Source organism: Mytilus galloprovincialis, chromosome 14 (assembly GCF_965363235.1).
Source record: "Mytilus galloprovincialis chromosome 14, xbMytGall1.hap1.1, whole genome shotgun sequence".
Taxonomy (NCBI): Eukaryota; Metazoa; Mollusca; class Bivalvia; order Mytilida; family Mytilidae; genus Mytilus; species Mytilus galloprovincialis.
In genome coordinates, this window is record NC_134851.1 from 59,056,094 (window position 1) to 59,081,699 (window position 25,606).

Consider the following 25,606-nt stretch of genomic DNA (forward strand, 5'->3'; position numbering starts at 1 on the left):
ATTTATAAAAATGACCACATAGTTGATACTCGTGTCAACACCGAAGTGATGACTACTTGGCTGGTGATACCCTCGGGAACGAAACGTCCACCAAGCAGTGGCTTCAACCCAGTGATGTAAATAGTTATCAAAGGTACCATGATTATAACTTAGTACGCCAATAAGAATTTGAAAGTTAATACCATTGGTTGACTGTACGAAATAACCATGTTAAATATGACCGTGAATAGATTGTCGGTACTACAATATTGCCCCTTTTTCTTTTGATCTGACATCCCCGAATGAACCTAGCCATATTATAGAACTGAGCTAGTCTGTATTTTCAGAGTCTTTGTTGCTTTGTCATTACTTTTTGTGTGTATTGTTCTAATATAAAAAAAATATTTGATTGCCTTTTGAGGTTTTTTGTCATAGCCTTTTCATTTTCTCTATGAAATAAGATTGTTTTAATATCCCTTTGGTATCCTTTCCTTTTTTGAGTTAGCTAGGTCTAGTACAAGTTAGTGATTAAAATTATGATGTTATTATCAAGCAATGAGTGAGTTAAAAACCAAACAAATATCAAGCTTAATTAATATAGACATCAACTAGATGATGTAATCGTTACGAGGAAAAACAATAAACAAAAATGGTCATTCTTTTCAAGTCTTATTAGTTATGAAATGTAACCTGTGATCCACGCTGCATTAAATCTAGGATAAGTGTTTCTTATTTTTAAGAAGTAATTTTTATGTCGTAAAGAATATAAAAAAAGGTTATCTTTTTATTGTTCAAATATAATTTTGTAAATACATTTATATAAATATATGATTATGTTTACCATAAAACTGTACAGCTTTTATTACTGCTGTGTCGACGTGTATAGCAGTAACTGTCGTTGTAGAAACCTTTACCATTATTAGTCTACGGTCATTTGCACAGTAAATCCTGCTATCGTAAACATGAATGTCTGTGTTTGCATATGTTGTATTAGTGTTTAAGACGGTTATAACATTTTCACCGTTGTAAGTGGAAGATTTTCAAAGGCCACTTATATGTTCCATCCAATACAGTCGATCTTCATTATAATCTAAGATATAGAATATGCATTATGTTAAAACATGCATTCAATGGCTTTTATTTCAACATTTGAAATATCTTGATATTTTTTAAGCTTTTGACCAAACGGAAAAAAAATGTTAGTTAAATTTTCGGATTGTGTCGTCAAGCTCTTCGATTGTTTACTGCATGTAGTCTTTATAATTTTTTGACTGATGAGTTGTTTATAGACTAGATGCGTGTGTGTCGTATAAAACCTGAATCCTGACATCTATGATGAGTGTATTTACTAGACCAAGGACAATACCATCAATAGTAAACTATTTGTCTCTGAGTTGTTTGTATTGTTCAGTATTGAGTGTTTAAGAATTGACATGATTTATAACACACGACTAATTTTCGTTAAACATCCATTTATCATTATAAAACTATTGTTCCAACTCCCAAAATCAAGGGGATCGTTTGCTGTGTTTGATCTTTTGATTTTGCGATTTGATAGAGAACTTTCAGTTTTGAGTGTGAGGCAATTTTGTTATAGCACTTTTTTCTTGATATATTACTTTTGCCTTAAATCGATGCGTATAACATATATAAAGTTTTGATATTTTTGACTCTTATTCTCGAATTTTGCATTTTACCTCAATACAGTCATGGCAATTGCATGATTGTATCCAAAATTATTACCTTACTAATTGCAAGAAGATATTACCTTTTTGTTGTTTCGATGAAACCTTTTTTTAATTGATGCTATATATTTCTTTGGATGTTCACCTTAACTGCATAGTGTACGTGTGTTCAACTTATTAATAGGATTGATGTTGGAAATTCATAAGTTTTGGAGAATAATGACATATTAACCATCCGTATTCAGTAAACCAAATGTTATATGGTATATGAAAGTCTTGGATTGTTTTTAACATAAGTAAATTACGATGGGTAATGTTGTCCTGTAATATGTACAGTGCTGGTGATATTGATTTGACTAATGGTGACTGGGTGGTTTGTTTATAATTAAACAACCATGTTATTAATTAATGTTTCACTAACACGTTAAACGTACCACGCGCAGTATATTAAATCCATTTTACATACAGAAGTCATGCGAATCGGCAAAACGAAAGTGTCCTGATGATGTACAGCTGATTAAAAACAAAATGTCCTGGTTCTTTGCTTTCGAAGAACAACGAGCAAATATTCAAGATTATTGAAGCAAAACAAATGATAGAAAAGGCTTCAAGCATGAATGGGAAAAGAGTAGAGAGGGATTAGGATAAGATGCAATGACATGTTTCTGAATTAATTCTGAATAATTATGTTTAAACTTATATAATAGAGTTAGTAACAACAGATCATCTTCAACAATTAGCCAAATGTATGTTACTGGAAGGCTTAAATATGCCTCAACATTCAATTCAAACGAAAAGAATAAGATTGATGTACAAAATGAAAAATAAGTTCGGGAACGCTCAACCCTTTCTTTAACGTGTGACTTTGGTGAAGAAGAACAACCTAAAAACAACTTTAAAACTCAGTTGAAATGGAGTTTACCGTGTAATCATTTTAATTAGAAGCTAATTGTGATGATATATATCTATTACTACTGATAACATTGTTTATAATGGATAAAATAGGAAGTATTACCCGGGTCTTAATTTATTTCATTAGTCTCCTCCCATCAGTCCGTACAACTGTCCGTTCGTGTGTTTGTCTGGCTGTCCGTTTGTCCGTACGTCTGTCTGTTTACCGTTCTGTATATATGTCTGTGTATGTCTGTGTTTGTCTGTGTCTGTCTATTTCTGTCTATGTTTGTCTGTCTATGTTTGTCTGTCTGTGTATGTATGTATGTATGTGTGTATGTATGTATGTATGTATGTATGTATGTATGTATGTATGTATGTATGTATGTATGTATGTATGTATGTATGTATGTATGTATGTATGTATGTATGTATGTATGTATGTATGTATGTATGGTTGAAGGCGAAGTGTACGTAATTGAACGCCCCTAGCGGAATACGGGATTAATAACGTTCGACGTTAGTTACGCAAGTTATCTCCCTTACTCCAAGAAAGGACACACGAAAGAGAAAATACTTCGTGCGGTCTATCATAAATCCAACAAGCACGCCCGTGCTGTCTTAAAAAACCTAATCATGAGAAATTATCTGAATTACTCTATTTAGAAATCAAGGCATTCTATTGTTGCGTGCTGCCTGACTTTAATACTAGTTGATTTTTTTTGTTTCAGACGCATGGGACATGAAAGGCATTTCGTGTAAAAACTTATGATATCAACGGATTGTAAAAACGCCTCACAACAGAATTATAAATAAATAAACATGTGACGATTCTACTTCTATTATAAATTTTTATTATATTTGATTATTAAAATTAAACCTGAATTGACCCAACAATATCGTTTTAAAAGCCGAAGTTTTGAACAAAAAACACATAAAGTACTCAACATAAAGTTTTAGGTTACCGAGCAATTAATGAATGACATGTGAAATTAATTATTAGATTAAAAAAACGTTGACAAACAAACAAACAAACAACATGTTCGTATTTTGAGCTAATGAAAATTTTAGGACATATATCAATTTAGAAAATAAGACGATACTAAGAGAATTTAATTTGACGACTAGTCTAGGGCAACACTTACAAGTCGGAAGAACAAAGAGGAAAGTTAACAAATTAGGCCCCAAAAATATACTCATAGTAAACTAAAAAGTGATCACTCTAAACATTTATCTTAGAATAAGTAAAAACTATGTCATTCAATTTCCAGTTTTCAACTTTTTATACATGTGCAGAAAATAAACAGGTGTCTTCTATTCCGTTCGAACTTTATTGGAAAACTTTATCTAAATTTAGAACCAAATTGAAATTGAAAGTACAAATACACATATGATTCATGTATGATAAGAATAAAACACGTCATTTCTTCTTTTTAAAATTCCAATTTCGAAGAGATAGCAAAATTTGTTTTCTTATATTGTGCCTGTGTGCATCATTTGAAATTAAAGAACAAAATCTAATTTTGACTGAGTAACGTGTTATTCCTAATAGGTCTCAATTCAAGATTATGAATGAGTAGAACATATCAGTACGGTTAAAGAAAAGAGGTCAGGAAGGTAAAAATGTTGTGGCACTTGTAACTGTAATTTAATATTTAGTGGAATGAGAGGTGAAATAAGTTCAGACTTTTTTGAAATTTCGATAGCATTTTAATGATTTTTTTTTAATTTAACGGAAGTCTACTGCAAGTAATGTATATAAACGAGATCAAACGACCTCAATGATTATCCAGGAAGATCTCGCACTCAGTCAGCTCTATGCTTTCACTTAGTTCATGATAATAGATCATAATACAAGAATTGAGAAGCCCGTGGTGTACTAGCAGGGGCGGATCCAGCCATTAAAAAAGGGGGGCCCAACCCAGGACAAAGGAGGGGGGCCCAACCCAGGACAAAGGAGGGGGGTCCAACTATATGTCCCCATTCAATGCATTGATCGGCCCAAAAAGGGGGATCCAACTTCCGTAAGGATCTGCCAATTACTTGTCCAATAATGTAAGAATTTGGAGTTTCATATCATTTACATTTAACATTTTTTTTATAGGATATTACTTTTCTAATTATCATTGACCCCCCCCCCCCCCCAAAAAAAAAAATGTATTCCATAAAAATCGTTGAATATTAATCATTTCAAACTCCAAAGATTTGTATTGTTGGACTAATAGTTTACTGGTTGTTATTCACTTTGGTTCAAGTCTTTTACTTCACAACATGGTATTTGTTTTTCGTAACAATTTTTTTCATGAATAAGGCTGTTGATTTTCTCTTTGGAAATTTTTTACATTTTTCATATCGGGGTTTTTGTGGCCTTTTTTGTCCCTTTAATTGTTGAAAATAGTTTGGTTGTAAATAGTTATTGCTTACATCGACTTCATTTAACCAGTGGCGGGCAGTTGACTCATTGGATGTCATACCACATCTCCTTATTGTTTTATATGAAATAAATAGGAAAGCCGTGCATTTGCATTATGCAGAGGCTGTATTCGTTCGGCACTTTGCTAGGTAAACCCGTGTAGCAATACAGTATGAATAATCTCCGTGCATTACACTGAGTACATTCTTATAACATTTTATTAGATAAATTTTTAAAGCATCGAACATGATAATTCTCATAAGGTCGCATTCTTATATAATTAATTTTACATCAGTTAATGTAAAGCGTTCTTCTATATTCATCGCTATTTTAAGCATTCCCCTACACAAATTTTATTTCATAACACTGCATGGGTATGTTACGATCGTTATTGCACTGACTAGGTACGTCGATCTCAAAAGAATCACATAAGGTGTAAGGTTTTCATTTTGAATATACATGTATGAAATATCTGCGACTGGTAGTTATACCAAATACTCCGACCTTTTCTAAAAAAAAATTTAAATGTATATATAAGCGAGTCCTTCTTTTTAACCTCATTGCGGTCTAAAAAATTCTGAAGATAAAAAGAAATGAAGCGCTTTTCTGGATTAACCTAGATAAGAGACACTAAAGGCAGAACATTTTAAAATAACGGATGTATAAGAACTAATATAGTTGAAGAACTATAGTATGCATTATGCTTATTGTTTAAATCCGTGTTACCCCAAGGGTGACTGGGGGAAAAACATATGGTCGCTTGGTCTTCTCCCGACCGGCAGTAAAACATTTGCCGAAGAGGAGCGTCCGTTTGGCTGTGCAGGATTTATTAAGCTCGCAGTCACGTCCGGTCAGACTGTGAACGCTAAATCCGATGCCTCGTGTAAAGAGAGTGCCACACTTTATGCCCGTTAAAAACCATTGCAACAACTATAATTTAAGGGAACTTTAGAATTTCGATGTAGAAGTTGTGGCGACTTTACTGTAGACAATGACGTCGCCAGATAATTTCAATGTTCCGGCCAAAAACTAAACTTCAACAGAGAGTAGCTTAAAAACCAATACGGTTGCTAAGGACTTTCTTTGCACCGATGGATTCGTCTTGCATTTTTAAAAAAAATCCATTGTCCAACTGATAATGTAAAAATATCTGCTAATTTTGATGATTTTCCCTATATATTCTTTGTAATTTTGGTGTATCGTGTAGTTAATTTCAACGGCCAGTATCTCAAAAACGAAAACGGTTACCCCCTTTTTTTATTTCATTTTCTGGTGTAATTCTACAAGCAGAATTCGTATGTGAAATTTAAAAAAAATCCATTGTGAAGTTTAATTACGTACACTTCTTCTTAACTGGTAGGGGACTGTACATTGTCATGCACTACTTTGACTTTTTTTCTTACACTTAAGGATTATGTACCCTTGTGTAGATTTAATGCTAAACATATGAAAATTTTATAGAAAATCCACAGCCTTTATCCTTCTATCATAATTGGCAATTTGATGACCGATAGATATAGGATTATTGCATGCAGTGCTAGCATTGATTTACTTAAAACAAGTTTATTAATGTAGTTATTGATTAGAACAAATACAAATATGGACCAAATCAAGTACACCTTTTAGGGTGCGCTCGACTTTAGTGACACAGCACGAGGTATTTTGGAATTTGCAGGTTATATAGAATTTTTTCTATAAAAATGTTGATTTATTTGCTACAAAGACCTATTTTTCTATTAAATGCAGTGCAACAGTAAATAATGCTTTTGAAACAAAAAGAACCAACCTTTGAAACATCTAATTACCTATTGTTTTTTTATCGGTTATTCGATAAATCGTTCATTATCATAATTTTCGTCTTGTTTACATTTTTGAACGATCACCAGGATCGACAAGGACCGAACTACCAGCAAAGAACATTCACTCGCAGTTCAACCTACCCGCCATGTAAATGATAGTGATTTTATTGTTATTTTTATAATGTCAAAAGTTATAAACTGTATAAAGAACAGGAAAATTACGTAGATACATTTTAACCATAGTTTTAGTTTTGCAAACAAAAATAACTATTCGGACGGCGTACTCTTTCATAGGTCATTATTGTTTTATATTAAACAATAATTGCAATTTGAACGCTTGTAATCATGAACACTAATGTTTGCAGAAAACATCATTTATGTCTTTTCGTTTACTTTAGAAACATTAAAATATCATACCTATACTCAATCCATATACATATTCTGGATGTGTTTGCACCAATGTCTGTATGTCAGTACCATTGAATCGAGACCGTTTTATTGCTCTGCTGGCTCCGTCGGTAGAATAATAAAGCCATCTGCATGTTATAAGATAATACAAAGGAATGAAAACGTAAACAACATTACAGAAAATCAGGGTGTTTTAAGTTGTTTTTATCTTTAGCAATGCACATTATTTCTTTAAAGTTCAAACTTACAAATGTAAGATTACATTTCATGATTTACTCGTCGTCTTGTTGGAAACGAATGTCAATGAAAGAATATTAAAACTGGCTTCATGGTTTACAGGCAATATGTTAGTCTGTTTTCCTTCCTTGTGCGCCTTAAATATACCTTTATTTATTTAATGCGTTAAACGTTTGTCATTACGTATGCGTTTGAGTGATAAGATCTCTTCCAGAATACATCAATAGGTTGATCGCGCCTTTTCTGCCTATGATTTAAATGAACTTATACATGCACTGATTATGTGTAAAAAGTAAAAATACAAAAATACCAAACTCCGCGGAAAATTCAAAAAGGAAAGTCCCTAACAAAATGGTAAAACAAAAAGCTCAAAGACATCAAACCAATGAATAACAACTGTCATTTTCCTGAACATTCGTGTTTGAGATTTTATTCTGATAGGTTCACATCCATTAATTACATTTCTAACATGTTTTATGTCATCGAAATATAGTGTGTCCTATTAATTGTACATACGTTAAAAAACATGTTTTTTTGAATAAACACACACACATTTTTATGGTGTGTAAGCTATTTCAAACCATTTAAATTTGGCTACACATACGATGATCATCCAACGTTAGACCGTGACGTCTTCATGGTCGTGATGAGCGTGGCCAACTTTGAACATGTTAAACAAAAAGTGGTGCGGTCATGGCGAAATCTGGTTGTAGTGGAAACAGCACAGTAAGATCGCAAAGATTGCTGTACCATCGTATCGACAGCGTTTCGGAAGCGCAATTCTAGTCAGGGAGACTGCGCTACGATCTCACATCTCGTTTTTTTTTACCGCGACCCAACAACCCTTCCACTACGACTGTAACACGCTTATATAAACACGGTATTCAAGCTCATAGTACAATTAAAGCACTCCCGTGTCGTCCTCATCACGCTGTTCTTACGACCTGACTACGTTCATACTACGATTATCATGCTCATTGTCATGGTCATTTAAAAGATATAAAAGCTCTCCAGCTTTTTTTTTGTCTGTATGTAATTTGGACCTCTTGATCTCTATATCAAACGGCTCAACCATGCTTGACATATCTGTGTAATCCCTGTTATCGTTCACTAAAGCAACGTCATTTGATCTTGATGGACCAGCAAAAGGTTGTGGTTCAGCTTGGGTGGTCGGTCCGACATATTATGTCTACTAGATCATTATTCGTTACTTTCAGATCTCTCTTTGTCTTTACCTCTACCCTTACCCTTACGTAAATGTTGGTTGCATAACTGCGTTGTTTCCAAGAAACTCATGTATCAATACGAAATAATTGGAATGATACAGTATTTAGATTGAACAAGATGTTGACGATATATCGCTTGGAATGTAGTATGATAGTGGTAAGAACGTGCTATAGTCGCAGTAGAAGCGTGGTAAGTTCGTGTTGCAATCAGATAAATCGTGGTTTGTTCGTAGTGAGGACTTGATGAGCGTAGAAAGATCGTGATAATCGTAGTGAGGTTGCAGAATAAGCGTAATGAAGACGTAGTTGCAACGTGAAAGAAACAAAAAAATACATTTTCATGCCGGTCAATTGTATGGTCCTAGATCATGAAGACTTCCCCACGACCTAATCACAACCTCCACTGCGATCAACATAATCCTTCTACGATCGTCAAAATTTGCATTTTGTTCAGAGATCGTAGAACGATCGTGGCCTAGTGCGATGGGGGTATGAACAGTACCCCTTAGTGATTTAAAAAAAATCAGGTCAAATATTAGGGTAAAGGTTTTCAGAAACATGATAAATAATTTAGATGAATGTTAGTTTAAAACATTTTTGACGAGTTTACATAATTCTATTTTCGTTTATATAAATTAAATGGACAGCCTACTATTCTCTATTCTTGAAATTCAGCACTAATTTTTTTTTTATTTTTTCTATTTTTGTACCGATTTTTTTTCCCGATGATTTGGCCTTTATTTTCTACTATTTTCCCATTACTCTTTGCTCTTAACCCCCTCAAGACACTCAATGGCTGTAAATATAAGTTGTTCAAGTCTCTTTTGTTGAAATAGTATTTGGATTGTATGGAACAATCGAGATAATTTCAAATAACGAAGAAGTAAATATTTCAATTCTTTTTATAGATTTTGATCTCCTGGGGGATATATGCTCCATGATATCAGATAATATATCAATAGGACACGCATACTTAAGTCTACAAGATGATAAAGAGAAGCTCAATTAATTTAACTTGTATTCCCTTGGTATGATATGAAAACCTCATTCACCAAAGTTGAAAGAGGTGCATAATAGCATTTGGAATAAGAATTATATGCAAACTTCATGTCTAACGTTTGACTTTATTGTGTTCTTTGAATTAGTTACAGGTTTAGAGTATAGTGTCCGAAGCCTTTATTTCAGTGGCTGTTTATATGTAAAAAAGAAGATGTGGTATGATTGCCAATGAGACAACTATCCACAAAAGATCAAATTGACACAAACATTAACAACTATAGGTCACCGTACGGCCTTCAACAATGAGCAAAGCCCATACCGCACAGTTAGCTATAAAAGGCCCCGATAAGAATTGTAAAACAATTCAAACGAGAAAACTAACGGCCTCATTTATGTAGAAAAATTAACGAAAAACAAATATGTAACACATAAACAAACGACAACCACTGAATTACAGGCTCCTGACTTGGGACAAGTGTGTTTGAAAAGATAGACATAGTGCTGGACAATAAATCACACAAGACAGCTGTTTTTTTTTATAATTTATAACGTATTTTTAGAAGAGCCATTTATATCTAAGTTTGACATAATAGACACATTCTTCTTACATTGTATAGGAGTAATTAATCAGTTATAAAAAATAATATATGATATAGTTGAACATGATACACTTTTTTATACTTGTCAATCTATCCATTTTGAAAGTACATACATTCACAAAAACATCAGGTTCAAAAGTGTGTTAGATTTTTCTCAAATAGAAAATGTGGCTATAAGTCAAAGATTGTCCTGCAATTAAACCTATGCCAGCCACAGTAATCCAAATTTTTACAAACTGTGTGTTACTATAAATAAACACTGTTGTAGTGGTTATATATAGACAATATCAGTTGTATTTGCACGAGGCTAACACATGGGTAAAATACAGACTTCAGTGTGCTTTTATTCCTTTTTCAATCCGAGTTATTGTCTTTATCCTGTAATTAATATTTTATATTTTTTTCATTCCGATCGTTAAATTTCTTTTTGAAAGAAATCCACATGACTTAAACACGGACTGCATTGAGGACCCCAATTTGATTTGTGACGTAAACAGTAATTTGACTTAACCGTACGCTCGTAACAGAATCAGGATATCACAGGAGACTGTATTCTGTGCGTTAAGTACACGTTTATCGCTTCGTGTTATCTGTACACCTGTATAACCAGGCCGATTGCACCATAAATCACTATATGGTTCTGTGAAATGAACTTAACATAAAATTTAACCAAAGACAAAATAGCATTAAATGTAGGTCATAGTAACATAAGTATTATGTTGTACTACTTGTATACAAGATGCCTGTTGTGAATAAAGTTCATTGATACATTACTATAAGTTTCTCACAAGTTGAGCTCAATGCAAAAAAAATAGCTGGATGGGGATATACATACTTATGGACTGACAAGTGTATATAATCCAACAAAATTCGTAGGACCTAAATAAAATCCTAACCCTTACCCTAACCCTAACCCAAACCTCTACATCTAATATAAATATCAACATGTAGTGTAGGTGATAGAATTACTCATGTATGATCACCATACATTATTTATCCAGATTACATAAATTCCAAAAACAATTATTACTAATTAAGGGGGTACCCAACACTAAACCCCAAAAAAATCCTATCGTTTATTTTTTCTTTATTTTTTTTCATTGATAAACTAGGCCAACCTAAACATCTTGTAAAAATTTTAAAAGATTTGAACCATAGGGTTAAAAGATTTGGCAATTCAAATATGGCATCTTTTACATACTAGTATCGGCCAAAATTGGAAGTTTCTGAAATATGGGTATAGGGTTGAATTTGTTAAAAAAAAAAAAATTAATCCTAAATTGACAATAGCATAGCTAATATTGATAGCTGAGGAGAATATTAGTTCACTGATACCCCCTTCTTGTAAGTTTTTTATTCCGGTTTAAAAAAATTGCCAGAACTTTTATAGGGGGTATCAGAATCAGCCCCGAAAAGTGAATGCTGTACTTCTTGTATTTACAGAAGAAATTTTATTTTGGAAAAAAAAATGTGTCGTTTAATTTTTCATAAAACTAAGCATTTGGAGTGCTATACTAGTCGGTTGTTCTTGCAAATTTAAAAACAATAATTAACCGTTAGAATTTTTGGAATTTAAGTTTAAATTAGGCCCCACCCTCAAATTGGTCCATTAAATAAGAGCAAAATCTATTCAAAAAGTACATAATGGCCATAATTTTGTTCGTCTTTTGAACTAGGCCTTAGCTATTTGGCATGTGGATGTATCATTACAGTGTTAAGTGTCTTGCATCATGATGACCTTCAAATGTGACCTCAAGGTCAACTTTATTTGTGTTTTTCCGCGAAAAACACAACCATGTAGGCCATAACTTCTTTGCCTTTTGACCTAGGCCTTACATCTTTGGCACGTGTATGTATCATCATGAGGTGGTGTGCCTTCTCAAAATTTTGACCTTCATATGACCTTGAACTTTGACCTCAAGGACGATGATTGTGCTTTTTTGGTAAGAAACACTTGTACAGGTCATAACTTTCATGTAGTTATAAATTCATATTTATTTCAAAAAATCATATAACAAAAGCTTCTATCGACCATACAACAATATAGACATATTTTATGACATTTCAAGCCATTCAATGCATACGGAATACATAATGGACATATAGTCACATACAATTGTTTGAAAAGGGAATCGTAGCTATTGAAGCGCAGTGTACATACTTAAATACTCAACTGACAGCTAAGTGAAAACTTTCTAGGAATCAAACAATAGGAGGAGTTATGCCAAATAACTATATACCAATAATGGGAAAGACGGACAGGGTTGCCCCCCCCCCCCAACCGACAATCAGTTGCAGGGGGAACAAAAGGATGTAATTGATTTTTGATTTGAGATGATCGCGAGCTGTTAAAATTAAAAGCATGACACACCAAAAATACACATAGGCAAAAGCTTTAAAGTTGGCAGATGCTTTACATGATGAAGATTTCAATTTATTGGTCGTTTGGCCAGATTAAAAAATATACGATTCAAAACATAACGTTAAAACCATTGGTGCAAAGAATTATGGCTTATGAGAGATGAAATAGAGCTGACTGTGCAAAATCCTTTTACTGTTAAATCAAGTTCGTTAAACATAGACCTTTTTTTAGTATTTCTGCAGAGGTTTATATGACAAATAGATACAACTGTTTTTTAGTTAAAAGCACGGCAGTAACAAGTTTCACATTATTTTTGGGCCCCTTATTATGATAGAGAATGATACATGACTCTAATCAGTAATAATCTTGAATTGAGACGCTTGAAAATAAACATTTTCAATTGTCACTTGCAATAACACCACACTTTCTTTAAAAACTTTCATTTGATAAAAAAAAAAGCAGAAAGATACACAAACATGACAATGGAGCAACAAAAGAAAATAACAAATTTTGCTATCCCTTCGAAATTGAAATTTAATAAAGCGAAAATAACATGTTCTATTTATATCATACATGTGTACATGCAGTTTCAGTTTCAACTATGATTCTAAATATAGACTTTACTTTCCCTAAAATTGCGGATGGAATAGAAGACACCCGTTAATTTTTTACACATGTCAAAATAAAGATTGGAAAAAGATACTAGAAAGATATAGTTTTTTTATTCAGATGAATTAAGAAAGCAAAAATATGTGTAGTGTTTTTTGGACTGAATGAGATGTTTTTTTCTTCTTTTTGCCTTGTTCCGTGACATGTTAATGATGTACTGGTGGTTGCATTATCCGTCTGGGTATCTTTGAACTTTTTACATGAATATAAATCATTCAATAAAATATTCAATTGCACTTTAAATAATATGACAGCAATTATAAAATCATGAATTATTCGTAATCTTTTTTACATTACTTCATGTATTACTAAGGAGTGTATTTTATTTAAAAATACTAGTTTCGTTTAACAAAAAAAATATGAGAAGTCAATTCAGTTTTGATTTAATCAATTGGATAAGAAGATCTACGAACATAAGCATTGTGTAATTGTCCAGGGATTTATTTATTTGGTTAAAATTGTATTGTCGGAGGGAGCTACCATTTGAGAGGAGGGTAGGAGGGGTGCTGATCCCGAAATCCCGTCTTAAAAACATGAAATCCCGATGTCCCGAATTGAAATAAATTTAAATCCCGACATCCCGATATATTCGAAAAAAGATTTTCGGATCTCGAAAGGGTCAATCCCTAAATCTTGACCTTAGAAGCACTCGATCCCGGAGTCTTGATAAAGGCCCCATCCACCCTCAGAAAACAGGAGTGGGGCTTGGATGAAATTTGAAAAAGGCAAGACAGGCTTTGGAAGAAACAAAGGCAGGATCAGTAATTTAGCATAACAGGATGACAATTTATGAAAACAATTTCAGTAAACTAATGAAAAAAACAGGTCCGTAAAGAATGAAAAATAAAAAAAATGCAGGAAAATATAATGAAAAGTTCAACTATAAAACAAAATGCAGTTTTATACATCCTAGCCCTCCCCCTTTTACACTCAAATGGTAGCATCCTTAGACTTTTTGCACTTGATTTTATTTTATTTAAGACATACATGTAGGCATTGCCAAGTAAAAAATGAAAACAGTTATGGTCCCTTCTCTTTCTGTTACCCTCCTTTTCTAACGTCCTTGTTTTCTTTTGGTAAATTTATTTCACTTTGAAATTTCCCTATTATGTCTCATTGAAGGTTCATTTATTGAAAATGATTAACTTTAAATGATTTTTAAAGATTAAATGAATAACACAGGGTGAACAGCTGGTCTTAGCAATAATGTAAACATTCTGATCATGATCTTTTAAAAGCTTGCTTATTGCACATAATTTTAAAACGCAGCAAAGAATCAGACTATGAGTAAGAGTTATCTTTTCTTAGGTGTTCTGTACCCCCTTAAAAAGTGTTGAATAATATTGAATGATAAGCACAAGGCACTCTTTACGGGTTTATTTTATTCATATAGCCTTATGACTATTCACAGTGTGCAATTTTCATCTTGTTCTGTAAATCATGTTATGCAAATACTTATCACTCCTTATCCCTTCCTTTTTATAAGTTTTGTGTGCTTAAATAGGGTTTGGAAGTTGATAACTTTTTAAGTGAACTAATCGTATAAAGTACCTGTTACATTTCATATACAACCTTTATTTCGTCTTGATACGATAGTATCTATTGAGTCAGATAGAGAGAGAAAGTCGGTTAAATTTCTTCCAAAACACGAATGTAAGGTGACAGGAATTTAACTCAGATTTTTTCCTTAAAGAATATTCTGATTTCAAATTTGACAAACAAACAACAGTTTTGATAAGCTGAGATTACAAACATTAATATTCTGAATCCAAGTTTTCCCTAAATTACCTTATAGTGGTAACTTTTTTAGAAAAAAAATGATTGATAGCGTCGAAAAACTAAGACAAAAAAAAAACTGAATTTGCAATTATAATTATAGTTTCACAGTTGTTGTCTGCGGTCACATTACTTTTTTTTCGTATTTAACATAAAATTAATAGAAAAAATATGTTTTTTTCTAGATTTATTTCACATTACTCTTTTCAAAACATTGTTGCATCCTTGTTTTGCAAAACTCGATCATCCACGTTGACAATTTGCTGGAAGTTTAATCATAAAAAGATAAAGATGAATGGGAATCTTGTCGTTAATTTAACATTAAAGTTCTTCAGTAATGTCATTTAAATATTAATCGTGAAATTCGTGCTTGACAATTTCCGTAGAAATACGTGTTATCCTGGTTTACGTAAGCAACGTATCGGACATAAGTGTATTCAACATGTATATATGTACTACTTTCAGAAAATTTATATAAAAATTACAGAATAGTTTCCAAGATCTTACTCAACATATATACTTTTACTACATATAGATTAATATTTACAATAATGTACATGTATACAGACATTTAATAACTTATTTAGGAGCGATCTGGTTCCTGATGCAGGACTTTCTCACTTTGATGAAGACCTGTTGGTTCTGTTTCTGCTAATTGATCAAGCTGTTGTTTGTGCACATTTCCCTGTTTCCCTTCTCAATCTTATATAATTAACACTTAGTTTTCAATGTACATGATGTATCTGGCAATTAACTTAATACGCCAAACATTTTGTCTACATGCCTTAGCCGTATTTGGCACAACCTTTTGGGGAATTTTCGGTCCTCACTGCTCTTCAAAATTATCATTGTTTGACATAATAACTATTTTAATCCGAGCGTCACTGTTGAGTCTTGTGAAAACGAAACACACGTCTGACGTAGCAAATCAAAATCCTAGTACCTTTGATAACTATCTTCATAATAAAACTCATCAGTGACGCTCAGATCAAAATAGTTAGAAAGCCAAACAATTACAAAGTTAAAGAGCAGTGAGGACCAGCAAATTTCCAAACTTTGTGCCAAATACAACTAAGGTAATATATGCCTCGGATAAGAAAATCCTAAGTACTAATATACAGATGTGTGCAGTCTTAACCTGCACTTGGAGCAGACTTGTTGACTGCTTTCTAAGTTGATTTGGGACATTTTAAGCAGACAAGCAATTTAACATCGTCGTTGTAGAACTGCTGCAGACCGATTGACAGGTCTGCAGCGGACCAGACCTGTGGAAAAGTATGCTTTTGGCAAGTCATGAGGACAGGTTTGTCCCAGATCAGACCTGTGGACAGGATTGTTTATAACTGATTGCCGTGTTTAAGACATGAGCGTTAAATTTATAAAAAGAAATCGCATTGTTCTTTTTTCCCAGTAGGTACATGGCAAATTTCTGTACTCGTTAGACTCTTTAATATATACATTCGTTTAGGGGCCAACTGAAGGACGTGTCCGTTGAAGACCTATTAGTGATATTCTGCTTTTGTTTGTTCTATGGTCGGGTTCTTGTCTCTTTGACACATTCCCCATTTCCATTTTCATTGTTATTATACACATTTTTTCTAATTATTGTTTTTTTTCTTTTCTTTTTCATTTCCATTTATTTTACTCTTTCAACTGATTTTATGGTCGTGAATCACACTTGTGCTGGGATCATCTGCAAACGATGTAAAAAAAAATACAGCGAATAATCTTCAATAAATGCAGGACAAGTGTACACAAGGTGTCATATGGTTTCATGAAGATCGTGCTGAAGACTGTACTTTGACATATAATGATTTACTTTTCTAAAATTGAGACTTGGACGAAGAGTTGTTTTTTGGCACTCATACCATATCAACTTATATTTATCTATCATTTTCTATATGCGTTTCAGTATTCATAAAAAGCAGCCCATTTATTCGAATGTTATGAATTATCATCTCTCATTGTCCGCAAGAGCATGCAATATTCCCCAAAAACGGAAGTACATTAGCAACAATGAAAATTGCAATAATGAATTTTAGAATATTTTAGAATTACATTTTTCACTTACAACACTTTTTTGTTATACATTCAATTATATAGATTATGTATCTATACTTATCAAAGTTATTTGTTATTGCCAATAACGACAATATGTATGACTTCTAATGTAGTACGCACGAGCACCAAATCCGGTAATCGGATACAAAGTAAGATACATTTTCTCTATATAATATATCATTGACTGCTGTTGATAGTAAACTTGCCTTTTGATAGTCAATAGGAAACAGGAAATACAATGTTTAAGATATCTATACAAATTTAATCCATTGAGCACAAAAGAAAGCGCCAAACAAATGGATTTAATAGGGAAACAAAAAATAATAGATTTAGGAAGAAAAAAACAAGCAGGGATAACCAAATTGTCCTGTCCCCAATTACCTATGATATCATACACTGATTTATGCATGTAATGTTTTTTTTTAGCTCCAATGGTTCATTTGTCAAGGTTTATTTATGTTTAAATAGTGTATATCTTTAGTTTTAGTTACAGATATTAGATTCCTGTAAAAACTTAGCTTATGTTTAACTGTGATAATAAAAAAAAATAATAAAATTGAGAAAGAAAATGTGGAATGTGCAAAAGCGAATACAACCCGACCATAGAGCAGACAACAGAAGTTACTTTTTCATGCAATAGTTTGACATGATCATTACTCAACAAGCCTAATCTGAAGTTTTGTCAGACAAAATCAGTTCTTTTAACAGCATGGATCCGATTGAACTATAAGTAATGTGCCTTAACATCTGTATTAGTCGCTTACTTCTTGCATTTTTTTGCTTTTTGAGGTTAATCAAATAGATAGGTTATACACGATATTACTGTAAATTATTTAGATATCAAGACACAAACCTATTCTTTTGATCTAATATTAGGGCATAAAGTTGATCCTCCTGCAGTACAAGTTGTTTATTTGATCCATCGACATTACATCTGTAAAGTTTTCCAGCATATATTTCTGTCCAATACACATGATTGTGAACTGAATCTACAGCCACACTTATTGGATCAGGTGTCAGTATCACAGTTTCATAGTTGTAATCTTGCTCTGATGGATAACGAAATCTAATAATATAAATGTAATTGAATAAATATTTTGTTTAAAAAAAGTACCGGGTGACTATTTCGTGATCCAAGTCACTATCTACAATTGTTGATGTAAAACACAATATTATTATCATGTTTATACTGTTTGGTTAAGTTTTAATAAATCAGTATAAAAATACTAACACATCGTGATGCAAACCGTAAAATTTATGAAACGATTTATCAATATGGACCTGTTGTTGATTTATAAGTTTCTTTGTGAGCAGCAACCTTATATCAAGGAATTCAAGAAAGGAAATACAAGCAAGGGAATATCGTATCAATTGAGAGATATATACTCCGTTTACCAGCGCTGCTGGAATATTACTTCGTTTAGATAAAACGTTCACAATTGGGAAGCTGAAATCATGTATGTTTGTCACCCGAACCTCCATTTTAATTGTTACATTCTTAACTGCATAATACACATATTGTTCTGACTATTCTTAAACTGGTAATTAATTTTAAAGGTCTAAATTATTGTGTCTTCAAATACTTTCAGTTACAGACTTTTCGAATTTGGTTTTTTATTTGGCACGAAATGCCTTCACACGTCTAAGGACAAAGCACTCGAGCTAATCAAGTAAACGTTTATATTTTCGATTTCTAGTCTAACTCATGCGACTGTGTTCTTGATATTCAACCGAGAGAACATAATCGAAACGAGTTTTTATTACCAATACTTTGTTTCAACAGAAAAGGTGTTCATTATGAAAGAAGCCCAAACTTAGTTTTGTTTTTAAAATTGCTTATAATAATCAGTACGCATGATAACTCATTTTGATTTTGATATTACAGTAGCTAAACATTATAATGTTCTGGAAAATTATGCAGTTAAGTATATATATTCATACATCATTCGATATATAATGAAACATTACAGTACACAATGTATACCTTAATATATCGTCCCTTTGAACTCTTGCAAAATACATATATCTATGTGTGTAATCATAATGGATAGAATGTATGTAAGCCCACAGGTTGGTCAAGAGATCTGATACATTTCCAGTGTTCAAGTTTATTTCTTTTACTGTACCATAAGTTGTAAATATAATGTTGTTCTGAAGACCTAAAAAATAACATTTGACATAAAGAAGTATTCATCAAGTAAAATGGACAGTGGTGTATAATTTTAATGATTCGATCAAGTACATTACTAGTGTATGTAGTTTCTTTGTTAGAAAATTTTAATCACACTGCTTGGACATTTATTATTTTTAGCATCACATGAAGCAAACAGACCTAAAAAAACTTTAACCTTTCTTAGTTTAATATTTGCCTGAAAAAAACAACATATCTTATAAAGCGTATTAAATAAGAACCATTACATTAAAAAAATATATGCGACCAGATAAAAAAAAACACGTTAAAATTGGCTTTTACCTTTTCAAATTAAACACGTGGCATTATAATACATGATCACATACTGGTCGACTTTAGTCCGAAATATGTCCGGTTCGGGTGACTTTTCTTTCTTCGAACCCATGTCGAACTCATATCGTTTGCATACTAAAGCATAAAATACCGACTCCGCGTTTTATTCTAGTAAAAAGCGTGGTTGATTCTCATGTCATATTAACATGTTATCATTCTGAATAGTCAGTCTATTTTGCCGCTGGTCGTCATCCATTATCATAATGTATTTGATCGTCATAGTATAAAGTGAAGAGTATTTCTTCTACTGGTTTATATAAGAACTTCTTCAATTTTCGCCAATCAAAATTCAAATAGGGCAGGTGAAATTTTTTAACCAAGCACTTGAGACTTGATATCTTTAATTTATATAATATATAATTTATGTCTTTTTGGGATATACAATATTTGGCGGTATTTGTTTTTTCAAATGAACTCCGTAAACTCGTATTGAGTCGATTTATTATTCTTTCTTATTATGCACCTTTCTATATACAAAAAAAAAGAATGACTGTTGACTCTTAATGTTTTGATTTGTCTGTGTCCTTTTGTTACTGTGGCATTTATGTATACCTTTATATCCATTTATTCAAAACCAAATGATTTTCTTGGGTATAGAAACATTGACATCTCTGAACTTCTCCCATCCCACAATATACCCTTGCTTATACAAAAGTGTATGGGGAGTTCGTTTGGCATAAAACACAAATAAATACGCAGCTTTGTCCGATCGCAAAAGGAATGAAGATCCGTTGCCTGGTGTGTTGAGAATTTCACGCTATTTTTCGTTCAAAACATTAGATGAAAATACGATATCTGAATCAGTTGAATGATTGAAATGTAGAAACAACAAGAAACGTCAGCTAAATCTTTTCAAATAAACGCATGTTTGATTTAAACAGTTGTTGTTGTTTTTTTTTGCAACATTTGCAAAGGCCATTGTAGATGAAAAAGATAAAAACGTATTTATTATTGCTCCATGAATGTCTATGAGGTATCTGCGATAATTATTTTGCGTTGAATATTAATGAAAAATGCAGGAGCAGGTTTCTAAATTAAGTAAAACTATTAGCCATTCAGTACATTTGATCGATTTGTTGGAGTTTTTTGTAACAGATTAAAAAAGACTTTAACAAGAGTTTGATTTACAGTCAGGACTTTACTTCGTAATAAGAAATTCATAAACTTTGCAATGATAAATATCATAAAATGCAAGAACAAAATATAAGCAATCTATTCTTTTGATTATGTGACATACTTGCTATTTCAAAGTGTACCTTTATTTAAGATACACCCATTGTGTTATTATGTTACTGTAACCCAATTTATCAATTAAAGGTGTAGCAAAACAACCGTAGCTATGTCATTGTATTGTGTTTCTTTTTGCAAGAAAAAAGTTAACATCGATAACAATTACATAAACAGTTCGTAGAATTTTAATGAACAACTCAGCAAGACAAAATAATGTTATGATATTAACACATAGGGAACCATACGACTACTTTATAATCAGGAGTTATAAATAATGTTTTTCATAAATTTTACATATTATTCAATGTTATTGGTGAACAAGTTAGAGTGTTTATAAATTTGAATTTCTAAATAACACATACAAAAGCTTGATATTTTATTGTTATATCAAGTATAAATCTGCTTACTCAAAATATCACAGTCAATTTGTTTAATTGATGAAAACAGTAAAATTACATAAATACTAAACGCAGAGGAAATTCAAAACGGAAAGTCTCTTATCAAATAAAAATGTTCCTTTATTACAATTTTTCGTCTGTATTTTTTTATTATTTGTTTTCAATCATCTGACTAACAGGACGTATGGCAATTTGGTATACTCTCTCTCTGAAAGAGCATATTTTCATGTTCACATACGACATTTCACCTTGTTTTCTGTTTATTCGAGGTTATTGTTTTATATTTTGATTTTTTGTTTCAAGCTAGAGAATTATACAAATATAAATCAAAAATAAAATAAAACACTAAGAAACAGTTGTCACGCACAATAAAAATACAATGTAAATATTGAAGTAGAATAGACAGATAACTTTTTCATTTTAAATATTTATGAACAATGAAAGCATGCCTTTTTCTAGATATTGCCATATTTGTTTCTACTACAGAATGATGGAAAACAAATTAACAAAATAAACTCATCATTGTATTTGCGACAAACGAGCGTTTCTCCTAATAAATGCTGATCAGTAAATAAAAAAAAGTTTATAAAGTTAAATGAAGCACAAAGATGAAGAGCATTGGAATGTAAACATTTCTAAAAAAAAATGCCAAATACAGCTAAAACAATCTATGTTTTTTAGTATTTCATAAGAACGTATAACAAACTCATTTGCTCAACTTTCTTATTGATATGGTTGTTTGTCACTGTACATGTTTTACTAAACTTTTTTGGCCTTTTTTGTAGAGGTGAGATTTTTAGAAATCAATGATCGGATGAATTATTTGTGAATCTCAAAAGGTCAAGATATCTTTGGACAGCTTTTAACAATTAACATGTATATGTATATGTGATGTACTCCTGTTCGCTACACATTGAACAGACATAATGTGACAATGCATTTATACTGAAAGGAAGTCTGGTTTTATAAAATCCTAATAACCCAATATTTTACTTTTTCAGTGAATTTCTTGCAATCGGTTCTAATCCATAATTCTGATATTTTTAAACTTTTTTTCTGTTCAGATAACCAATACTATAAACTAATATTACTATAAAAATCAATCCTTAAAAAAGATACTTACCTTGACCTATCAGGCAAACAAGAATGATGAATCCAGAACAAAATTGAAATTCCATATTGATGTTATCTACATAACACATAAAGGAAGTCAATACATGAACGTTACAATTAAAAGAACAATGTAAGATATGTAATAACAACGAAGCTTATTAACTAAAACAAACTTGTACTCAAGAACTTTTCTAAATGTTTTGATATATCTACATTTCATTGAAACGAATGTGTCACATATCGTTTAATAAAATAATACAACGTGTCAATTTTGATGCGTAATAAAGTTACAATTTTACCTGATATAACTTATAAGTACAGATTAACTGCGTATATTAGATTGCAAGGTTTAAATAGAATGATACGACCGTGACAATCTCAATACAAAAATATTAAAATGCACGTACCATTATATTTTTTTTTAAATCACATACAACTCTGAGAATGAAAAGGAGAGATATGGCATTGGTAAGTTAAAATTACCGATTTAAATGTGCAGCAGATGATAAAACACATTCACGTAGATATTAAGGTATTAGTTTACAAAGTTAATCAAACGTTCGTATATTGTTCGATCATTCAAATCTCAAAATGTAATTGATGTCCATGATGAGTAGTTGTTATGTCAATCGAAGAAATCAAATGTTTCAATACGTTTAGCACCGTATATACATTCCAAGTATCAAGTATATATTTATCTATTAATTATCAGCAAGCTTTCACATGTGCTTCCTTAGAGACAAAATGTTACTTCAGTGATAACAACGTCAATAGCAAAAATTGAGAAAAAATTGACGAATAGCAAAATTTTTAAAGTGTTTAAAAATATATAATTAATAAAAGAAAATACGGTATAAGGAATGTTTTTCTGTGGGTCGTAAGAAAAGAAAAGAAAAGGCAGCTCGACCATCAATGTATCCTAAAATAAAATAAAACTAGATAATCCATTAATGACACAGACAATAAGCAAACAAACAGAACAAGAAACCAAAACTATACAAGAGGGAAACACATTTGATGTCATGAATAGTATAACGTAGGTTTCAAAACAATATTCATGTCAGTACCAAAGTACTGGCTACTGGACTAACAACCGGGTACTGGAAACTATTTCTGTCTTAACTCAACAGGTTGGGGGATGCCTTTTGTTTGTCCCTTGTAACGATTGTGTATTTGTTAAAAAAACAGTTTTAGTCAGTTGACAGAAAATCACAATACATTCTTGCAGATTTGTTATTATGCATCTAGCCTTCAGTTTTAATCGTTGTTTTTTTTATAGTTTTTGTTGTTGAACAATTTTGGCTCAGAATATCCCAGGTATTTGTGGCATAGTCAGTTTTACCAAAATGTTTTGTAATATATTGTTTTGTTGTAAATATTACATATCTTTATAAATGAATTGTCCTTCCCAAAACTTTTATCTTGATATACACTGATAAATTGTAAGTAGCCGATTCTCGAGTTTGATATACTAATTTAGAAACGTGATTTCCTTGATGACTTTTGTTTAAATCTTATATTTCAAGGAATCGTATCATACACACAATTCAAATTGTTTGCTGTTAATATAAAATAATGATATGGGACTGTCATGTACGTGAGATATTAAGCCAGCTATAAAACCAGGTTTAAACCTCACTTGTTTAATCTAGAAATGTTTGTTAAATGCGTTATCCTCAAATATTTTTACACATCATTTAACTCGTTGTTTCGTTAATTCCTGGTGTCTTATAAATTTACACCTAGTGACAAGTCGATAATTGTACTACAATGTTGTCTCTCAAACGGACATTCCACCATTCTTGTATCATAAAAAAATAAACAATATATACGCAATCAAAGCACAATACAATACAATCATGTTCATACAGCATCAGTCTATGCTTTAAGGTTGAATATAACTTTGATAAAATATTAAAAAATATCAAAAATTTACAACTCACCCAGTGCTCAAGCCGATACATTTACAGACGATTTCGTAATGAATTGCGCACAATAAATTGCGCACAATAAATAGCTACATTTATGACCTTGTAGAATGTTTAAAGTGTATAATTTTTATTTCAAGTTATTTTACGATAACATCGTCGACCTTCACTCATTTTAAAAGGATTTTATTTACCTCATAGGTATTGATACAGTTGGATACACACTTAGGTTCATACATTTCTGTGTACCCTTTGATAGATTGAATATACAGACTGACTACGGCCTTTAAATAGATAAATTTTGTTAGCACGATCTTACTACGTTTTTATTTCACAGCTCGTTCGCTATACCCGTATGTTTTCACTTCAACGAACGTAATTTATTTATTACTGGTAAAGTATTACGCCAAGGGTTTGTTATCACAAATTACTTAAAACCTTGACTAAATTTTCCATTGGATATAAATATTTGGTTTTGAAGTTTGGATGGATCTGTAGAGAACTTATTTCAAATGGGATAGCAATTCTCATTTCTTACGGAAATGTTGTTTATCAAGCAAGAAAATTATAAACGATCCATGCAAACTTATCGATCCTTTTAGATAAACTCATTATACACTGTTACCAATTTAACACTGTAATAAGGTCATTGCGTATTGTGTTTATTTGTTTAAACATTGTCAGTGAATTAAAAGCAAACTAATTATTACTGTTATATATAACGTCATATACACATTCATGGACCTTCAATCTGTCGATACCTTTATCTTGGCATTGCAAAAATTAATGTCTTTTCGCTGACTATTTTGTAAATGTTTCAAGCAGTGAATAGATTAAAAAAAGAGACAGACATTTTACTTTAAAAGATCCCGTCATTATGTCATTGTTCTATAGTATAGCATTGTGTTATAGTTCTCTTATTAATTAGAAAATACGTTGAACGACAAACGACAAAATTATTTTAATTGATTAGTGGTATTAACCATTTGTGGATTCTTAGGAATTCTAAAGAACTTCTGGACAATTTTAAATCTCGAAATATTTCTTACATACTTGATTTGTTAACCCTGTATGCCTTCATTTCCCATGTGAGATTATGAAACTGTTTTTTATAAACATAGCACGACTAAATTTTTTCCTATATGATGTATACATTTCATCCTATGTGAGGTTGTTGTCTCTTTCAACACATTCCCCATTTCCATTCCCAATTTTATTTTCTGACGTCAGACACGCGGCGCAATGAATGTGTTTTTAATTTGTTAGATGTTTTTGTGCTTTTTTGTTAAATTGATCTTTTTAAATTGTA

The 25,606-nt window shown here is 31.8% G+C and overlaps 1 protein-coding gene across 1 annotated transcript; it reads right to left on the reverse strand.

Moving 5' to 3' along the window:
- Positions 1–677: 677 nt before the first annotated feature.
- LOC143059381 (low-density lipoprotein receptor-like) lies at positions 678–24,391 on the reverse strand. Its single transcript, XM_076232873.1, has 6 exons — positions 24,313–24,391; positions 22,380–22,445; positions 19,089–19,263; positions 17,958–18,170; positions 7,185–7,303; positions 678–1,069 (listed from the first exon to the last, which is right to left on the reverse strand). The coding sequence occupies exons 2-6, from the start codon at positions 22,432–22,434 to the stop codon at positions 1,020–1,022; spliced, it is 612 nt and encodes a 203-aa protein (XP_076088988.1). The 5' UTR covers positions 22,435–22,445; positions 24,313–24,391; the 3' UTR covers positions 678–1,019.
- Between the last annotated feature and the right edge of the window lie 1,215 nt (positions 24,392–25,606).

What these genes read in the sequence shown, in the direction of transcription:
- LOC143059381 (XM_076232873.1), bottom strand. Translation starts at nt 22,434, where the DNA reads ATGGAATTTCAATTTTGTTCTGGATTCATCATTCTTGTTTGCCTGATA. An exon ending in ATATTAGATCAAAAGAATAG is followed by an intron (nt 7,304 to 17,957) that starts GTTTGTGTCTTG and finishes TATAACATGCAG; the next exon opens with ATGGCTTTATTATTCTACCG. An exon ending in TGTATATGGATTGAGTATAG is followed by an intron (nt 1,070 to 7,184) that starts GTATGATATTTT and finishes TCTATATCTTAG; the next exon opens with ATTATAATGAAGATCGACTG.